Source organism: Amia ocellicauda, chromosome 22 (genome assembly GCF_036373705.1).
Source record: "Amia ocellicauda isolate fAmiCal2 chromosome 22, fAmiCal2.hap1, whole genome shotgun sequence".
NCBI classification, from domain to species: Eukaryota; Metazoa; Chordata; class Actinopteri; order Amiiformes; family Amiidae; genus Amia; species Amia ocellicauda.
This window is the reverse complement of record NC_089871.1, coordinates 9,117,598-9,134,318: the sequence shown is the minus strand read 5'-3', so window position 1 is coordinate 9,134,318 and position 16,721 is coordinate 9,117,598. Positions and strand designations below refer to the sequence as shown.

Genomic DNA, 16,721 nt, shown 5'->3' with positions numbered 1-16,721 from the left:
AACTGCATCCACCCATCAGACAGTTTGGATTTTAACAATACTCTGAACACTTGTGTGGGTGCAGATATCCTTCAAGCATTAGCTTCAAGGCAGGAAAACAAACCACACAATCAAGTACAAAAAAAAAAAGTTTATTAACAAAGTGCCAACAGTGTGCTGCAGCCTCTAGTCCACTCAGGCTCAGGGTTGGCTCATCTTCAGGGCACCCAACTCTGCAGGGACAATACAGGTATACATTAGACACAGCTCTCACCGTGGGGACAGTCGGCGGCTCAGACCACCGTGCGTTCAGAAAACCGAAAAGTCACCACTAAACAATCTGCCGGTAATTCCAGCTTATTTCCAGTTTGGGTTTCATCACTCTGCACTGCAAGACTGGACTCCACACTGGGAGGGAGGACAGAACGGGAGACTCACCAGGGCGGAGGGTCTCGGGGCCCAGATCGCAGCATCTGTAATGGTACAAAGTGTTCATTAGATGGAGGTTCATGCAGTCAGCTGCAGTAGTCTGAACACGGACTAAACTAGACCAAGATGCGTTCAGAAACCGTCTCTCAACACTAGTCAATCTGCCGGTAATTCCAGCTGTATCAGTTAAAGTCTCATCACACTGCATCTTGCACGTTTAAAATTGAGCTCGTCCGGTGGCTTCTACAGGTTTGCCTTTAAAAACACTAAATGGGACCTTGCTAGCTTTTGCAAACCACAATAGCAGGCGACCAGTGAAGGGCTTAAGAAACCAACATACCCGAATACTGGATCCCACCAGGAACGGGACATCAGGACCTCCACCAGTTCACTGCCCAGACCAACCTGCACAAGCACAGCACACCATTAGGATCACAGGATTTGAGCACTTGAATCAGGGCTGGACAGTGAAGCTGTATGTCACTCAGAAGTGGTTTAAACACATCGTCAGTTCTCGCATCGGACGGCACTTCCTACTCAAGGTTTTCATCACTGGGACATACAGCAGCAAACATGCGAGAGGAAGAGGCAGACCCCAGGAAAGCAGAGCACAGCAGCAGGGTCCCAACAATTCCATGCTAGGGCTGGGCGATGTAGTTTAAAATGCAAAATATTTAAAAATGACAAACTCCACACTCCGATTTATGACATTTATAGCTGCAGTTCCCAAGACCATGGAATATGGGAGGAGTAACAAATTACACAGCCAATCACTTTGCAGGAAATTCTTGTCAATCATTTGTGTGGCCAATCGCCTTAATTTATAAAGCTTGGGTGGGAGAAGAAATTAAAATTGGAGCAAATGCGTCTCGGTGGTGTTGCCACCTAATTTGCATTGTTTGTAAATTAGTTGAGATGGTTAAATCAGGAGATGCAACTGCTTATGAAGTGCAGTGTTATTTTAATTATTAGTTTGTGGAGTTATGTTGTTGAATGTTCCGCTTAAATTTTAAAAAGCGGATAATGAAGTTAAAACGGTTAATGTTTGAATTGTACACTAAAAACAAGCAAATACATTTTAACTATAATACAGTGTTGTACCAATAAGCAGATTTCAAATCTAAACCATACCATCATAGTGAAGTAATTTACTGGTTTAGCAAGAACAAATCAAATGCACCAATAAAACCCAGATGTGGTGAATCTGAACCTACACTATTTTACAGTGCATGGGTTGTGCGATTACCATTGTGTAATGTGACCATAAAACAAAACTATACTTTGTTTTACAATTACTGCAGGTTTCATGGTCGATTTTTCAGGCTTTTGTATGCCAAACTTTCTTCAAAATGTAGTTTGACGGCAAGTACATGCATTTATTATTTTGTGCATTTTTACAGCAATACTAGAAGGTTTATTTAAATGTACTCCTTTAAAGTCAGGTAAAAGGATAATGTACATTTATGACTGGCTGGCAAGTGGTACATTTTGCATATTTATTGATTAAAGAAAACTTTTGAATTAGGTATTTGGTCTTATTTTGCAGCTTGTTTGGTGAACAAGAAATCTATACATTGTGTATTGTCCCCAAACCTTAAAAGATTTTAGGTCATATCACCCAACCCTACACCATGCACATGGCTTTGCAATATTGCCCATAGTCCTGGGGACATACGGCATCGCACTACAGCCAAAAACGCAGTGCTTAGCCAATAGAAATGCTTTTCACTAGCTTTTGGAGTTCAGTTTATAAAGACTGCAAACACCCATAAAGTTAATGGAATGTGTACAGAGGGATCTTAAAGAAACCTGCTTTAATGCAAATAACTCACCAAGGTTGTTCACAATAGGGTCTAGTTTTCCACATGATTAGGACTCACCTCCACACAGCCTCCCAGCCCATCAGGCCACACTCTGGCTGCTCAACTCTGCAGGGACAATACAGGTATACATTAGACACAGCTCTCACTGTGGGGACAGTCGGCGGCTCAGACCACCGTGCGTTCAGAAAACCGAAAAGTCACCACTAAACAATCTGCCGGTAATTCCAGCTTATTTCCAGTTTGGGTTTCATCACTCTGCACTGCAAGACTGGACTCCACACTGGGAGGGAGGACAGAACGGGAGACTCACCAGGGCGGAGGGTCTCGGGGCCCAGATCGCAGCATCTGTAATGGTACAAAGTGTTCATTAGATGGAGGTTCATGCAGTCAGCTGCAGTAGTCTGAACACGGACTAAACTAGACCAAGATGCGTTCAGAAACCGTCTCTCAACACTAGTCAATCTGCCGGTAATTCCAGCTGTATCAGTTAAAGTCTCATCACACTGCATCTTGCACGTTTAAAATTGAGCTCGTCCGGTGGCTTCTACAGGTTTGCCTTTAAAAACACTAAATGGGACCTTGCTAGCTTTTGCAAACCACAATAGCAGGCGACCAGTGAAGGGCTTAAGAAACCAACATACCCGAATACTGGATCCCACCAGGAACGGGACATCAGGACCTCCACCAGTTCACTGCCCAGACCAACCTGCACAAGCACAGCACACCATTAGGATCACAGGATTTGAGCACTTGAATCAGGGCTGGACAGTGAAGCTGTATGTCACTCAGAAGTGGTTTAAACACATCGTCAGTTCTCGCATCGGACGGCACTTCCTACTCAAGGTTTTCATCACTGGGACATACAGCAGCAAACATGGGAGTAAACTGCACCCAAATACTGCACCCCCACCCCTTCAGATAAACAGCATGCACTAGTTTATGAACACAATAAGTAGTCATGTTAAATGGCTAATTTTCGAGATGACCCATCATCCGCTAAACTAAAGTACGCATGCGCACAGTATCCCAGAACGTGGAATGGCAAACATTCGATGATGTTAACCAACATTCTATGCCAACATTTCATAACCTATTCACCCAAGAGCTCGATTTTAAATTAATCGAGAGCCAAATACAAATTTACCTGGGATGCATGAAAAAACGAACATCCCTCGGCCTCCTCTTCGATGCGTCACCCGTAACCTGCAATTGAAAAGCCTCTTTATAAACGGCAGTCTGAAGCGTCTGAAGACCCTCATGTCAAGACCAGGCCAAAGAGCTGCGCAGACTCCGTTCACCACACATCCCAACAACAACGCACACGGAAATAAGCAGGATTAATAAGTGACATGCATACACGAATAAAATGTACCTTCTACCCCCAGGCCGCAGCTCCGCACACGTGGTCTACACTTACAGCCGCGCATAGCTGGAGGAATGGAAACCCTGTGCTGCGGGTGTGTAAACTACCATGCAGACGCAATACCTAACCAAAGATGCATTTGGAAGCATAATTAACAAACGAAAACTGGACTGTGCGGCCCTTGCAGCAGCAGTTTCCACAACACGTCCTCACTGCTCTGTACTGGAAGCGAAAGACCGAGCTACCCGGCTGCCGCTTTATATTGCAGCAGCCAGTGACGTATCGCACAAGTTCTGCACGCTGGTGACGTACTGGCCCAACCCTTGTGTTTTACGTCACACGCATCCGTATATATTTTTTAAAGACACAAAGGCGAGAAATAATAAAGACCAACAAAATGCTGGAGGCCAGGGCTAAACTCCGGTCACTACAGAAATGAGGGTTAAATGACTGCAGACAGTATGACTCTATCCAATGTACAACATCATAACAATGTACGTTGTCAATCTGTCCAGGAGTAAACAGTTGAGGAAGATTATATATGTGTATGTTTTAAGTAGAATATTTCTTCCCCTTTTTAATTTTCAACAAATCATTGTATTTGTCAGTCAGCTCTGACCCAAACCACATGTGAACTAGCACTAGGGCCACTCTCTGCTTTCTGAGACAGTTTAGAAATACAGGTTTCCTTCTCAGCTGCAGCATAATCCCCCACCCATTCTTTCCCCATCAATAGGCGTATTTAAAAATGTGTTTCCAGTTTCCATCTATCCAATGCAATAAAAGGTATTCTTGCATTCAGTGCTGCAAAGCTGTTTTATGAAAGACTCCTGTGGCACAGCAAGGAGTTGACATATCTGAAAGCAGATTTATTGAACTAATCTCCTCCCTCAGAACAATTCATTTAAAAGATTACAAATGAATATATCAATTTTATAGTTAAACGTTAGGCTATGGTATTGAGTGTCTATTCTATTGATGTCTTTGTTATGCACTAGTTACTAACTGTGGCTTACACTCAACTCCTTTGGCTGCTTTCTCAAACCTACCTTCACAAACTGTCTAAAATAAAGTGGGTATCCCATGACTCGTGCTAACTTGGGTCTGTGCAAGCAGCTCCTTTAGTGTGTGGAGTTGTATTAAGTGTAATGGTCCAGATAATCATTATTTATCTGTAGCTCGTGTCAAACACTCACAACTCTTTCCGTCAACTGCTATTTTCTGTTAGAAATGAACTTGCAAATGACTTCACACACATCCAGTCAGTGTTGCTTTAACCCCATAAACAAAATCATTGCCCTTCTGTCACTCGGTCAAAGAACTCATCCCAGACACAGTTGTTTTCTTCCTCTTTCTTTGCACTGCTCACTACACAGTTTACAGCACATTATAGAAAACTCGGGAACATCTCTCCTTCAAGCCAAAATGTTTACAAATGATACAAACATGATTTCAGTCTTTAGGCGCACAAGGTTTAGCGATTTCTCTTTCTTGTACAGCAGAAATATATATATATATATTATATATATATATATATAATATATATATATATATATATATATAAGATTAATTTTAAAAAAAATGACAACGGAATTCCTTACAAGTGTTCTTCAAACCAAAACAGATGACTCCATTTTAAAAGAGTAATGAACTTAATTGGCAGTCTCGCCAACTATTTATCTGATCCGATTGCTTTTTAAAAACAAAATGGAAACGGTGAACTCTCACAAGTCAAGACACGAGAACTGCCAATAGGAGCAACTTATATGATCAATTTACTTTTTATTGTAAATCCTGGCTGGTTGATTCAAAGTGAGTGTTCAACCTGCATGTCAAACCACAAACCTTAACTGCTTGTAGTAGCTGAAGTGATAGATTTGGGTTCCTTTCCCACATGGTTAATCTTTTCAGAGTGACAAAAGATATAACATTAACAAAAGTAGTGCATACCCTTATAAAATAAAGTACCTTTTATTTGTGTTGTATAGTTTGGATTGAGAGGATAAGCTTCATCTGCTACATCTGTGGATGAACTTTAGCACCTTTTGTAACTGGCAACGATAGTAGTTTTGCCATACTAGCTGGAATAAAAGCCTGCCGACATGATTTTGAAGTAATGGAATAACACTGGAAAGTAAGTTCTTTTCATAAAGGATTCATAATAAAATAAAATAAAAACGTCTCTTAACTTGAGCACATTAATCAATTGCCGAGACATACCAAACAAAGTAATGCACATTCAACCAATACAAAATGAGACATGAATGCAGGGAAGATAATATAGATACCCAAACTCAATCTGATAAAACAAACTTATTTGCATCAGATCCTTATTCCAGTCCTGTAAGATGACGAACACCACCATGGCATTACACAGATGCAGAGAGGGAACTACGAGACCACAGCCGCCTACAGAGCGTCTTCACAAGAGACAAGAAAGATACAAGACTCAGATAATAACAATAACAATAATAAGAGGTTATTTTATGCTGAAAACAAGACACAGTATTTGAACCAAGAGAGAAGGCAAGGAAATATGACAGGCATGTTCTGTTAACCAGCAATTAAAAGTATTTTTTTCTGTTCTCTCCACTTGCCTCCTGCCTTTCGAAAGAAGCCGTACAAAGGCCAGACCCAAGACAGAGGGCAGTGTCTGCGTGTGCGTGTTTTTGTGTGTATATCTGAACACCCATTCTTTAAATACCTCGCAAATTCAACCTCTGGAAAAAGGGACCTCTCGAGGGAGTGTATTTCTGGTACAAAAACATAATGGGTCAACGTTGGAAGGTCTTTAATTTAGTCTTGTATACAACTTCACTGACATTTGCGTGGTGCAGTGTTTTAATACAGAAGTCCAAAGATCGAAGAGGCCAGCAGTTCTAGTCTCCAGGGTGGTGCGACGGGGGCGACCTCCGGTCTTTCTCGTGGGTCCGGACCGGTGAGCAAGGTTCTCTTCAGAACGAGGGACAGGGGCTGCAGGACAGGCGAGGCTGTCGGGTGAACAAATAGAGACACTGCAAAACAAGAGGATGCCATCGTACTGCAAAACAAAACAAGAACAGAATGGGAACCAAGAAACCGACAAACACTGAGTTAAGGGTCTTCCGCTTGAGATGTGTACACTTATGATCCAATTAGGGATCGGGCACCCGAGCTGCACAGCCCCACGGAGTTGGAGGGATGCAGGGAAAGCACAAGAAGTTATGCTGGATGTTTGGCGCAGTCTTAAAGTCTCTCTCGGTGCTCCAGGGAGTTTGTATCGGATGATCGGAGAAGTCACGGAGGGCTCGCGTAGGAATGGGTAAGGTTTGTGCCGCGGTGGTTGAGAGTCTGTGCCCCAGAGCGAGGGTGTGGGAGGGAGCGGGCGGCGGCGGGGCCTGGAGAGGGGATAGAGGAGCGAGTCCTCCGTCTGCCCCGTCTCTCTCTCTCTCTCTCTCTCTCTCTCAGGAGTCGCTGTCAGAGCCGTTGCTGCTGTCTCTACTGATCTCGATCTGCAGCGAGGGCAGGTTGTCCAGGCGGCTCTTCTTCTGGTGGGTCTTCTCCTTCTCCTTGATCATGGCGCCCCACACCCTCTGCAGCTCCGTGTCCTCCTCCTCGGCTCCCGAGCCCGCGCTATCCCCCCTGGCTGCCGCCGCGCTGCCCGGCGCCGTCGTCCCAGCCGGCGACCTCTTCACCGGCACCTTGTCCTTCTGGCTGGAGCCGAGCCTGCTCCACAGACTGCTCACTGTGAGGGAGAGAGCAGAGATCAGCAATGAAGAAACACAGACCCATCTGTCCGAGGGTAGGCCGATCTGAACCCCGGCCTGCAGCATGCACTTGCACTTATAGTAAATCCAAAACGGATGTATGAATTGACTTGGTTCGATAACAAGATCTCCTTGTACGAAGCCAAAAGAGAGGAATACTGTAAACTGGACTACGCTACATTAAAGCAAGGGCTCTCTGATCTCCAGCTCACCTGGCTTTTTGTCCTTGCTGCTTTCGGAGAAGAGGCTCCGGGAGTCCTGTTTGGGGGTCCCCAGCCGGCTGTGCACGTCAGTGAGGGGCTCCCTGCGTGTAGGGGGGTGCGCGCTGACCGTCGCCTTGCTCGGCCTGGCCTCGGGGGAGTGTGGCCTCTTCCCCAGCCGCTGTCGCACATCTGTGTCCGGGAGAACAAACAACAGATGAGACTCAGGGGTGTTAAATCATGGTTGTCGAGTTTACTGTAACAGGACTTTTAGATTTTTTGCTATCAGGAAGGTGACCGATCAATATTGGGGAAGACGGGGACTTGCTAACGTAGAAGGAATAACAGAATAAAGGATGGTATTGGAACACTGAAGTCCCCGATTGGCCGTACTGCCCCTACCTGTTTTGGTGGCGCTGGCGGAGGGTTGTGGCTGCTGCTGCTGCTGCTGCGCCTGGTTCTGCCGCTTCTCCTCCAGCAGCAGCCGGATGTCGGTCACTTTCTCAGCGGCCGCTTTGCTTCCCGACCCGATGCGGGCCTTGATGTTGCTGCTGGAGACCCCGTCAGAGTGCATGGAGTGCCTGGGAGGGAGAGAGCGAGCGCACGGGTCAGAGAAAGTGACGAGTCCGAACTCTGGCAACTAGGAGTGTCCTGACGCCAGCTGGAACGCACAAGACCATGGCAAACCTGTGCGTGGAGAGCGCGCTTCTCACCGTATGGTCTTGAGCTTGGACTCCACCTCGTCGGCGTACATGGTCATCTTCATGCTCTTCTTGGGCGAGGGGGTGGAGATCATCTTGAGCTCCAGGTCATAGTCCATCTCGTCCGAGTCCGAGGCCGAGGACCCGGAGCTGGGCCGGCACAGGCTGACGGCGGAGCTACGCGCCACCCTCTCCCGGTCCATCTCCCTCTCCCTCTCCTCCCGGTACTCCACCACTCGTTCGTCCTCGTCCATGTCCTCGTCTCCATCCAACTCCTCTCCCTCCTCCTCCTCCTCCTCCTCTTCCTCGATGGGCTCCTCTGGCAGGTTCACCAGGTCTGCAAATCAGTCTTTTATTTAGTGCTTTTAATAATAAACAGTTTCTAAGTGTGATAAATGGACAAAACCAGTATATTTCCAGTACCAGTATATATAATAGAAGGAATATTATTTTAGGATCAAGACGACAGGTTATAACATCAGTTTTCCTCGCCAAATTAGTCCGGTTCACGCTATAATGAGAGGGTATACAGGCACAGTCAGATTACACACACACACACACACAAAGCACATGCATGCTCACCGGAGTGGCGGTGTTTGTACGGGGGGGTCAGTCCCACGGTGTCACCAATCAGGCTCTTCTTGGTCTTCAGGACGTCCCTCTGGATCCTGCGGGAGTGGAACCGGCGCTTCCTACAGGGACAGGATGGGCAGCTGAGCAGGAGAAACTCTCACTGCCTCTGTAGTTCTAAAGCCTGCCTAAAACACGCGGTTAAACGTTGGCCGCAAGAATACAGCTTCCCTTTATTTCTACCTGTTAAATGAAGGCGGTGAAAGGGTCCGAATCATTCTAAACATGCACCTATCTTATTCACCATATAATCCTTGAGCATTATCCTCCTTTGTGTTGTCAGACAGATGTGTATAGTGGGTGTCATTATTTGCAATGGCAACAACAGAATCGATACTTGGCAATCTTTGCTTTGTGCTGTTAAAAAATACAAAAATAGGATAAATGTGAAACCAATTTTGGGGCTTCAATTGTGGACTCATTTACTCAAGCTGTATATGATGATGAGTATTGCACACCGCCAACATTGAAGAGTAATACCAAGGCTAAGCGGCATTTTTTCTTACCAGGAGTTGCTGAGGATGCCTTTCATGCCTCCATAGTTGGGATTCCCGTACTTCATGTAGTACCGACTCCGCCGGGCCGCCCCCAGCTCCTTCTTGTCATCTGTGGAGAGAGACACCCAGGTTGAGCTCAACTACAGCCCCACTCACACTTGCATTCTCTACCCACACCAGACCCAACCAGCGAACCACCCCGCCAAGCGAGTTAGACCAACAACCGCTGAAGGAAACGGGCAGCTGGGCTTTCTTAAAGCGAATCAGACAACTCCTTTAAAAAATCTGAATAAAAAGCATCTCAGTAGTTACTCACCATGTGTGGCAAACCTCATGAAGAGCTTGTTGCCCTTGAAAGGCTTGGTGGCAGGCCGGAGGTCGTTGCGGAGGAGGGACTCTTTCTCGGCGTCGGACAGCACGTCAGTCTGAAAGAGCGGCAGGCAGGATGAGAGCGTGGCCGTCAGTGGACTGTGCACGTACGCAGTATACTCTGGTTTGCTCAGTGTCTCATCCATTATAATCAAGTGTAGTCCGTCTTCAACTTACTAATTAACTGCTGCTCTCAAACTTGTCAAAACAGCCCAGGCTAATTACACACAAATGCAGGCAGTAATAACACCCCCATAATAAGCACTGCTATGGTTTAACGGCTCAAATGGTTAAATTACTGAAAAAGCTAACTGAATCGAGCTGAATCTTATTATGAGATAGAATTTACATAAATATTTTAACAAGGAAACAGCTCAAGTTAGGGGAATAATTAAACTAAGGGATGGATTAAAACAGAATGTCCCACCTGCTAATAGAAAACTACAAACCACTCATCTCTCAATAAATCGAATTTAAGATTCTCACATTTCAATTACAGACATGATGATTATGATAGCGTCCACAAAACATTTTGGAGTCTGGAGGGAATCTGTTAATTTCATCCAATTATTGCTTTTGCCCAATTAGGGAGCAAAGAACTTGAATGAACGAAAAAACAAAAGAGACTGCAGCTCCAGCGTAAGACACCTCTGGCCTAAATATCCAGCTTAGGTGAACAAAAAAACCCTGAAGGCACAGAGGTCTCTAACAAAACATTGTGCTTTTCTACCTCTGTCTTCTCCGGCTCTGGCTTCTTTTCAGAGTCTTCCTCGCCGTCACTGGGCTTCCCCTCGCTCTGCACACTGCTCTTGTCCTCTGCGTCTTCCTCTTCTTCCACCTCCCCCTCCTCCGCCTCCTCCTCCTCTTCCTCGTCCGAGTCCTGCTCCCGGCGGTCTGTAAACCAAGGACACAGCGCCCCATCTTACTCACACAGCCGGAAAAACTAGCATCCCACTGTAATCCACCTCGAAGAAATAACCTGCACAGACTCGCACTCAAGAACAAGAGCCAACAAAACATTTTTCTTTGATAATTATAATATACGGGCCCGAGTCGAGTTTGACTGACTGACTGACTGACTGACTGACCTCTACTGCGGCGCGCTGGGGGGGCCTGCTCTGGGCCGGCCTTGTCGTCGACTGGTTCCTGGTCAGGCATGCGGCTGATGTTGATGAGGGCGCGGGTCGAGGTGTTGTCATCCAGCCACACCACGTTACCTGGGAGAGCGTGGCAAGCAAAGGGTTAATTCCACAGCCATTTCCTGTTATTCCTCCGGCAGTGAAACACAACACCTGCTACTAAAAATGACCTTGGATGCTTGCGTCACCTTTACCGATGTCCTCGTGACCCCTGAAGAACTGCACTACCAGGGGACCAGGCGGACATGCTCGTTTTGGCTTTGGACAACATTCAGTGTTACCCAAGCTTGTCCTACAGGTCTTTCTAGATGGATGACATCACTATAATAATGCAGTTTCCCCCAGATTATAAAACAAGGGTGAAAATATATGGATTGACAAGGCAAACTCCCAGGGTCAACTTCCAGCTAAAAAACAAAAACACAAAAGGACGAGGAGACGGGTGGTAATGAAGGCGAAGTGGCATTTGGAATATAAATCAGAGATGCTACTGTACACTATGAGTGGTGGAGGTCTGGAACAAGTTACCCAGCTCTGTAGTTGGAAGTTGATTCTCTGGGTTCCTTCGGGGAGTGGCTGGAAGGAATTCTGGGATGGATTAGTTAGTAAAAACCAACCACACAAGATGGGACCAATGACGCCCTCTTGTTGTTTGTATCCTTGTGTTCTTATGCTCTGTCTTGAAAGCAGAAAGCACAAATTCGTGAAGCTCCATTAGCAACAGTTACTTGCCTTTATACGCTCATTATTTTATTTTAAATAAAAGAATGTCTTTAGCGGAGGAATAACCGAGGGCGATTACTTTCAAGTTATTTTTAGTTTTGGAGATTTCCTGGGACAAACCATGAGGTGATCTGTAATGTGGCTTTCAGCTGGAACAGAGGAAGCTGGAAAAGAGGAAAGCAGCGCATGGGACTCACAGGAGGTGTCGTCTATCCACTCAATGTGGGCCGGGGGGTACTCCTTGAAGTAGCCGAAAACTTCCTGCGTGCTCATCTCATCAACACCACTCATGTAGAGGGCCTCCAGGCGCACTCTGGGGATAGCTGCCAAGCACAAGGATTGATTAGAGCCAGACCGATAAAGCACAAAAAGCAACACCAACACTTATTGTAGTCTATCTGCATCCTCCACAGTGCATATTAAACCTGATCAAGGTGTGAAGGATTTGAGCAAAATCCTTTGTGCACAGACCACAGTGAACCGGTCGATAAGTTAAAGGAAAATTACTTTTAGCTTGCCTGATCAGCCCTACCTTCTTTCAGGATCTTCCGCTCCAGAACCACATTCCTCTGGGCCAGGTTCACCTCGGCTCGGAAGTGGAAGCGCCGTGCTCTCTGCTCCTTCTTCTCCACGGCTTCCTGAATAACACAGGACAGAAGACCATCAGAAATGTTACAGACCAGAGAGAGTCCCTCCGTTTCAACAACATGGCTGAACAGGGTGTTCAAGACCCCCGCCACTCTCTGTGTAAAGTAGCCCTGCCTATTTTAAGGCCAGCAAAGCAGCACCTCATAACTTCCACATGCGTCCTTCGGCTGTACAATGTGTTCCAGCAATCGAGAAAACTGAAAATCTCTTTATCAGGGCTATGAATACTAAACGTACGCCGGATCTGACCCTTCCTCACCAACTACTCAACTCAGCTGCTCGTCCAGTCCCTGGTCCTCTCCCACCTGGACTACTGCAACTCCCTCCTGGCTGGCCTGCCTGCAACTACTACCCGCCACTCCAGCTCATCCAGAACTCTGCGGCTCGTCTGGTGTCTCTCTGCCCCGATTCGCACACGCTACTCCACTGCTCCGCTCCCTCCACTGGCTCCCGATACCGGCACGCATTCAGTTCAAGACACTGACCCTCACCTACCGCTGTCTCGACCACACTGTACCAAGCTACCTTCAGACACTCGTCTCTCCATACATCCCCTCCAGACCACTGCGCTCTTCCGGTGCCAGAAGACTAACTCTGCCTCCTCTCCACTGCCCTTCCTTCAGAGCTGCTCCTTCTCATCCCTGGCCCCCAAGTGGTGGAACAACCTTCCCAGTGAAGTCAGGACAGCAGAGTCCCTTGACCTCCTTCCGGCAATTGCTCAAAACACATCTTTTCAGACAGTACTTGTAATTTAGTCCTTTACTCTCCTGTAAGATAGCACGTTTTATCATACTACTTGCCTTGCGTATTATTTTGATTTCCCCTATGCTCCATGTCCCTTGGCTGTGACCTAACATCTTGTCTGCAATCGGTTTTCACAATCCAGGATATAAGAACTCATATATTGTATACACTTGTGTAAATTGGAATTTGCACAATGTGTTATCCTTTGAATTGCAGAATTTGCCAATAAATAAATAAATAATAATAATAATAATAATAAATAGTCTGGTGGACACAATAAAATAATCAACAAATTCAAACTTACGCAGTTACATTTGCAGGCTATTTGAGGATAAAATCTCATCCAACTCCAACCTCACAGATTTTAATCAAACTATCAGTATATAGACCTATATATTGTACTGTTCTCTTTTCCATGTTGAATCTCATTTTAGCCACCGTTTTCATTAGGGGTACTAATTATACTAACACAAACATGAGTCATTTGAGAGCCCAGTCAGCTTTACAGTTAGTATTTTCTAATTCGTTAAGCAGCTGCATCACCCACAGCAATTGTGCATCACAGACTTAGCCAATGTTTAGCCCCGGTGCAGAGCCGGTGGATGCAAAATATTGAATCCTGCTAGATTTGGTTATGGTAATGAAAGGAAGTGAAACGTCATGATGTCAAATGAATACGAGATTAAACAGATCTGTACCTTAGAAGTGACATCGATCCCCGTGATGAATGTCCCAGCTTTGTTTTCATACCGGCGGCTGGTGTCCTAAGGTGGAAGAGGCACGATTATTAACAGGGATCAAAAAGGAGGATTCAACAGACTAGGCATATACCTGGCTCAATACCAATGCACACATAACACAAAGGCAAAATAAAGACACCTGACAAGTACACTATTTACAGTTTAAACACATTTCAGTGGTCGGAACCCACATCCATTTAGTCAGGATTTCAAAAGCAAACGCATGTAGAAATGTATTAATGTATTAAATGTATTAAACAACTCTTCCTACTGAAGCGTGTTGTAATACGCGTCTACATACATGGAGTTGCAACGTAAATGTTAATTCAAATCTGAAAATCAGTGTTTAATTTCAAAACGAGTGTTCTTGACTCATCTCCAGTCACCGACATTACAACACCACATCATCACTGGCATATAAACATGTGTTATGTTATACTTTCGGAAAAGAAAAAGGGGAAATGGGCTAGAGGATGAAGACATGAATGGCAAGTAAAACCAACTACTAGGGAAGCGTTTGTAGTCTATGTAATATTGTAGGCCTAGCTCCAGCTTCTGTCGCATTCATATTTCACATTTTCCCACGAATACTGAACTGGGTGCAATCACTCAAACCCGAGCTTCCCCAGCACTCGAGGCCGGGGTCTGAGGCGGCCTGGACTCACTGGCAGCAGCTCTTTCAGAGACCGGCGGACTGGGATGGACTCCAGATCCAGTTCGCCTTCTTCTACCTCCATAGGCTCCGGTTCCCGTGGGTCCCGGTCCGAGTCGGATTCGGAGTCCGATTCTGAGTGATCTGAGCCGGCATCTGGCTTCACTGACACCTGCAAGCTCCGAACAGCCGCCATCTTCCCTCCGCCTCAGTCAAACGGAAAACACGCACCAGCGATATCGGGCAGCGGAGTAGAGCGGCGGCTCTTCACAGCCAACCACTGCGACTACAGCGCCCCCTACTGGACAAGCCCGAGCACGGCGAGAGCTGTGGAGGACTATCCACAGATAATCAATCAATCAATCAACACATACATAAATACACAACAGTTGAAATAAATAAATGCAATGTTTATGTATGTATTTATTTACTTCCACATGTGTTTACTGATTTTGGAAGTGGAATTCATTCTCGTTTTCCAAAAAGCTGCAAACGTCATCTGGCTGCATTATTAGACATTAGCACTAGATGGTACCATTTGACTTTCTAAAAGCGAAAAAGGGAAACCCGTTTCCACGTTATCTGGCCGGTAGCTTAGTTGATTTTATCTTTGTAGGCGATAGTATTAGTTTTGAGAAGTAAAAATAGACTATTCTGGTTGGAAGTCATTAAATTGCCATTTTAGATACTGCGTAGTTTTCCTGCATGTTTGCTTTGCCTTGCCTTAAATTGAGTGACCTGATTCGCATACGTTTCATGGGTTTTATATCTCAAATGTTTCTTCTTAGTTCTAATGCCCAAATTTAAAATGACCAATGAATGCTGAAGGCAGATTAATGTTTTATGAAACATTAAAGGGGCTATTGAGTAATCCACACACCACTATCTAAACAATAATAATACAAATATATTGTCCAATAATAAGAGGTAATCATTACCATTCTGCAACCGAAACATTTGTGTTTCACTCTAAAGAGGAATGTATCCCCAACAGAAAAACAGACAAAATATTTGAGTTTGTGCAACAGGTGAATTAATCATTTGCAGAAGAAAGAAAGACTTGAATGAAGTAGCCGGACTGATGTGGCAGAGCTTTTCAGGCTTAAACCCAAAGATCCCCGTGCTTTTGTCAAATGTATTTAAGCTGGGCATGAGCACAGAAAATGATACTCCTTTAGGATCTGCAAAGTATCACCTGGCAATTTAACAGTCCTTTATTTTGAAAGGCTATTTTATCAAGTCAGTAGCTGCTGAGTTGGTTAATAATTATTCTTCAGGCCTGCTCCATTTGGCCTGTCTCACTGCATGATGTTTCTGACTGCAAACCTGGCCATTCAGTCATTCTGCTTTCACCCTCAGAATTTTTCCGGGAGCCCTAAATCTCTTCCCGCTCCACGAACCTGCTGCGAAATTCCTTTTTCCATATTAATCTGTGCCTTAATTTCCTGCTCACTACAAGAATGCACGCTTTGTGCCAGCACTGTTTTACCTAGTCCAGTAAGAGCAGGCCAAGGCCGAAATGTTACCACGGCATCGGGTTAATCTCTCAATACGGGCCGCCTCAACTTCAATAAAAGCACCGCACGCCTTCAGATGAGGAGTGAGGACACAGAGCTGTGGTGGCAGGGCACGTGTGAGGTATTTTCAAAGAATTATAATAATAATAACAACAGCAAGCCAACATGGACTAGTGGTTAAAAACGGATCAAGCACACAGCTCTCCCTAGAAGGCTTTTAATGGGCATTTTGGAAGGCAGGTATCTTGGCGTGGAGTCCAATTGGGGCCAGCGTAGTGTGAATTCCAGGAACAAGTTGCCTGGCAATAAAATCCCAGATTAACCTCGGAAAAAAGCAGGAGCCAGAGTATCCTGACGTGGAATGCAAGGCCACCCTTCTTATATCACTGGTTATCCAGGCTTTTCTGTGCTCTTCTCCCTCTTCCAACAAACGCCTTGTGTGCAGTAGAATAAGTGGTCTCCCACCCTGGGCCTGGAAGAGCTCTCAATCCGGTTCGTTTCATAGGTCATCAGCCAAATCGCTAGTGTCTGAACAGTGGGAGCACATTCAATTCAGTCCAGTTCTATTTGTGTTTGATATAGCGCCCTTTGCACTGTTGCCACAGAGCACTGTAATGAAGAAAACTGTCAGGGCAGCGATGAATAGAAGACTTGCAGGAGAGTTAATTAAACTGCTCAGCACCCCAGAGTGATGTACAGTGCTGTATTTATTGTTTTAATAGCCCCGCTATTAGCCATTTAACTGGCGTCAAGTTGTGGTGGTAACATAGTCCTACCTGCCATTGTAAGAAATCAAGTCTAGCAATGAAGGATGCATACCT

The 16,721-nt window shown here is 45.4% G+C and overlaps 1 protein-coding gene, 1 long non-coding RNA gene and 6 other non-coding genes across 8 annotated transcripts; all 8 read right to left on the bottom strand.

Annotated features, from left to right (window-relative positions):
• Nucleotides 1-115: 115 nt before the first annotated feature.
• Nucleotides 116-3,836, bottom strand: LOC136717831 (uncharacterized). Its single transcript, XR_010805240.1, has 8 exons — nt 3,604-3,836; nt 3,376-3,434; nt 2,873-2,937; nt 2,542-2,576; nt 2,289-2,336; nt 749-813; nt 418-452; nt 116-212 (listed from the first exon to the last, which is right to left on the bottom strand). It is a non-coding gene; the product is annotated as an uncharacterized LOC136717831 (long non-coding RNA).
• Nucleotides 287-363, bottom strand: LOC136718635 (small nucleolar RNA SNORD65). The gene has a single exon (XR_010805306.1). It is a non-coding gene; the product is annotated as a small nucleolar RNA SNORD65 (small nucleolar RNA).
• LOC136718637 (small nucleolar RNA SNORD65) lies at nt 539-611 on the bottom strand. Its single transcript, XR_010805308.1, has one exon. It is a non-coding gene; the product is annotated as a small nucleolar RNA SNORD65 (small nucleolar RNA).
• On the bottom strand, nt 891-965 carry LOC136718622 (small nucleolar RNA SNORD49). Its single transcript, XR_010805294.1, has one exon. It is a non-coding gene; the product is annotated as a small nucleolar RNA SNORD49 (small nucleolar RNA).
• Nucleotides 2,411-2,487, bottom strand: LOC136718634 (small nucleolar RNA SNORD65). Its single transcript, XR_010805305.1, has one exon. It is a non-coding gene; the product is annotated as a small nucleolar RNA SNORD65 (small nucleolar RNA).
• Nucleotides 2,663-2,735, bottom strand: LOC136718636 (small nucleolar RNA SNORD65). The gene has a single exon (XR_010805307.1). It is a non-coding gene; the product is annotated as a small nucleolar RNA SNORD65 (small nucleolar RNA).
• On the bottom strand, nt 3,015-3,089 carry LOC136718640 (small nucleolar RNA SNORD49). The gene has a single exon (XR_010805311.1). It is a non-coding gene; the product is annotated as a small nucleolar RNA SNORD49 (small nucleolar RNA).
• A 1,710-nt stretch (nt 3,837-5,546) lies between the features above and the next one.
• On the bottom strand, nt 5,547-14,624 carry ncbp3 (nuclear cap binding subunit 3). The gene is made up of 13 exons (XM_066695590.1): nt 14,397-14,624; nt 13,690-13,755; nt 12,132-12,237; nt 11,797-11,922; nt 10,826-10,954; nt 10,468-10,631; nt 9,685-9,793; nt 9,378-9,477; nt 8,824-8,933; nt 8,254-8,578; nt 7,943-8,121; nt 7,553-7,732; nt 5,547-7,318 (listed from the first exon to the last, which is right to left on the bottom strand). The coding sequence occupies exons 1-13, from the start codon at nt 14,577-14,579 to the stop codon at nt 7,038-7,040; spliced, it is 2,058 nt and encodes a 685-aa protein (XP_066551687.1). The 5' UTR covers nt 14,580-14,624; the 3' UTR covers nt 5,547-7,037.
• Nucleotides 14,625-16,721: the final 2,097 nt, after the last annotated feature.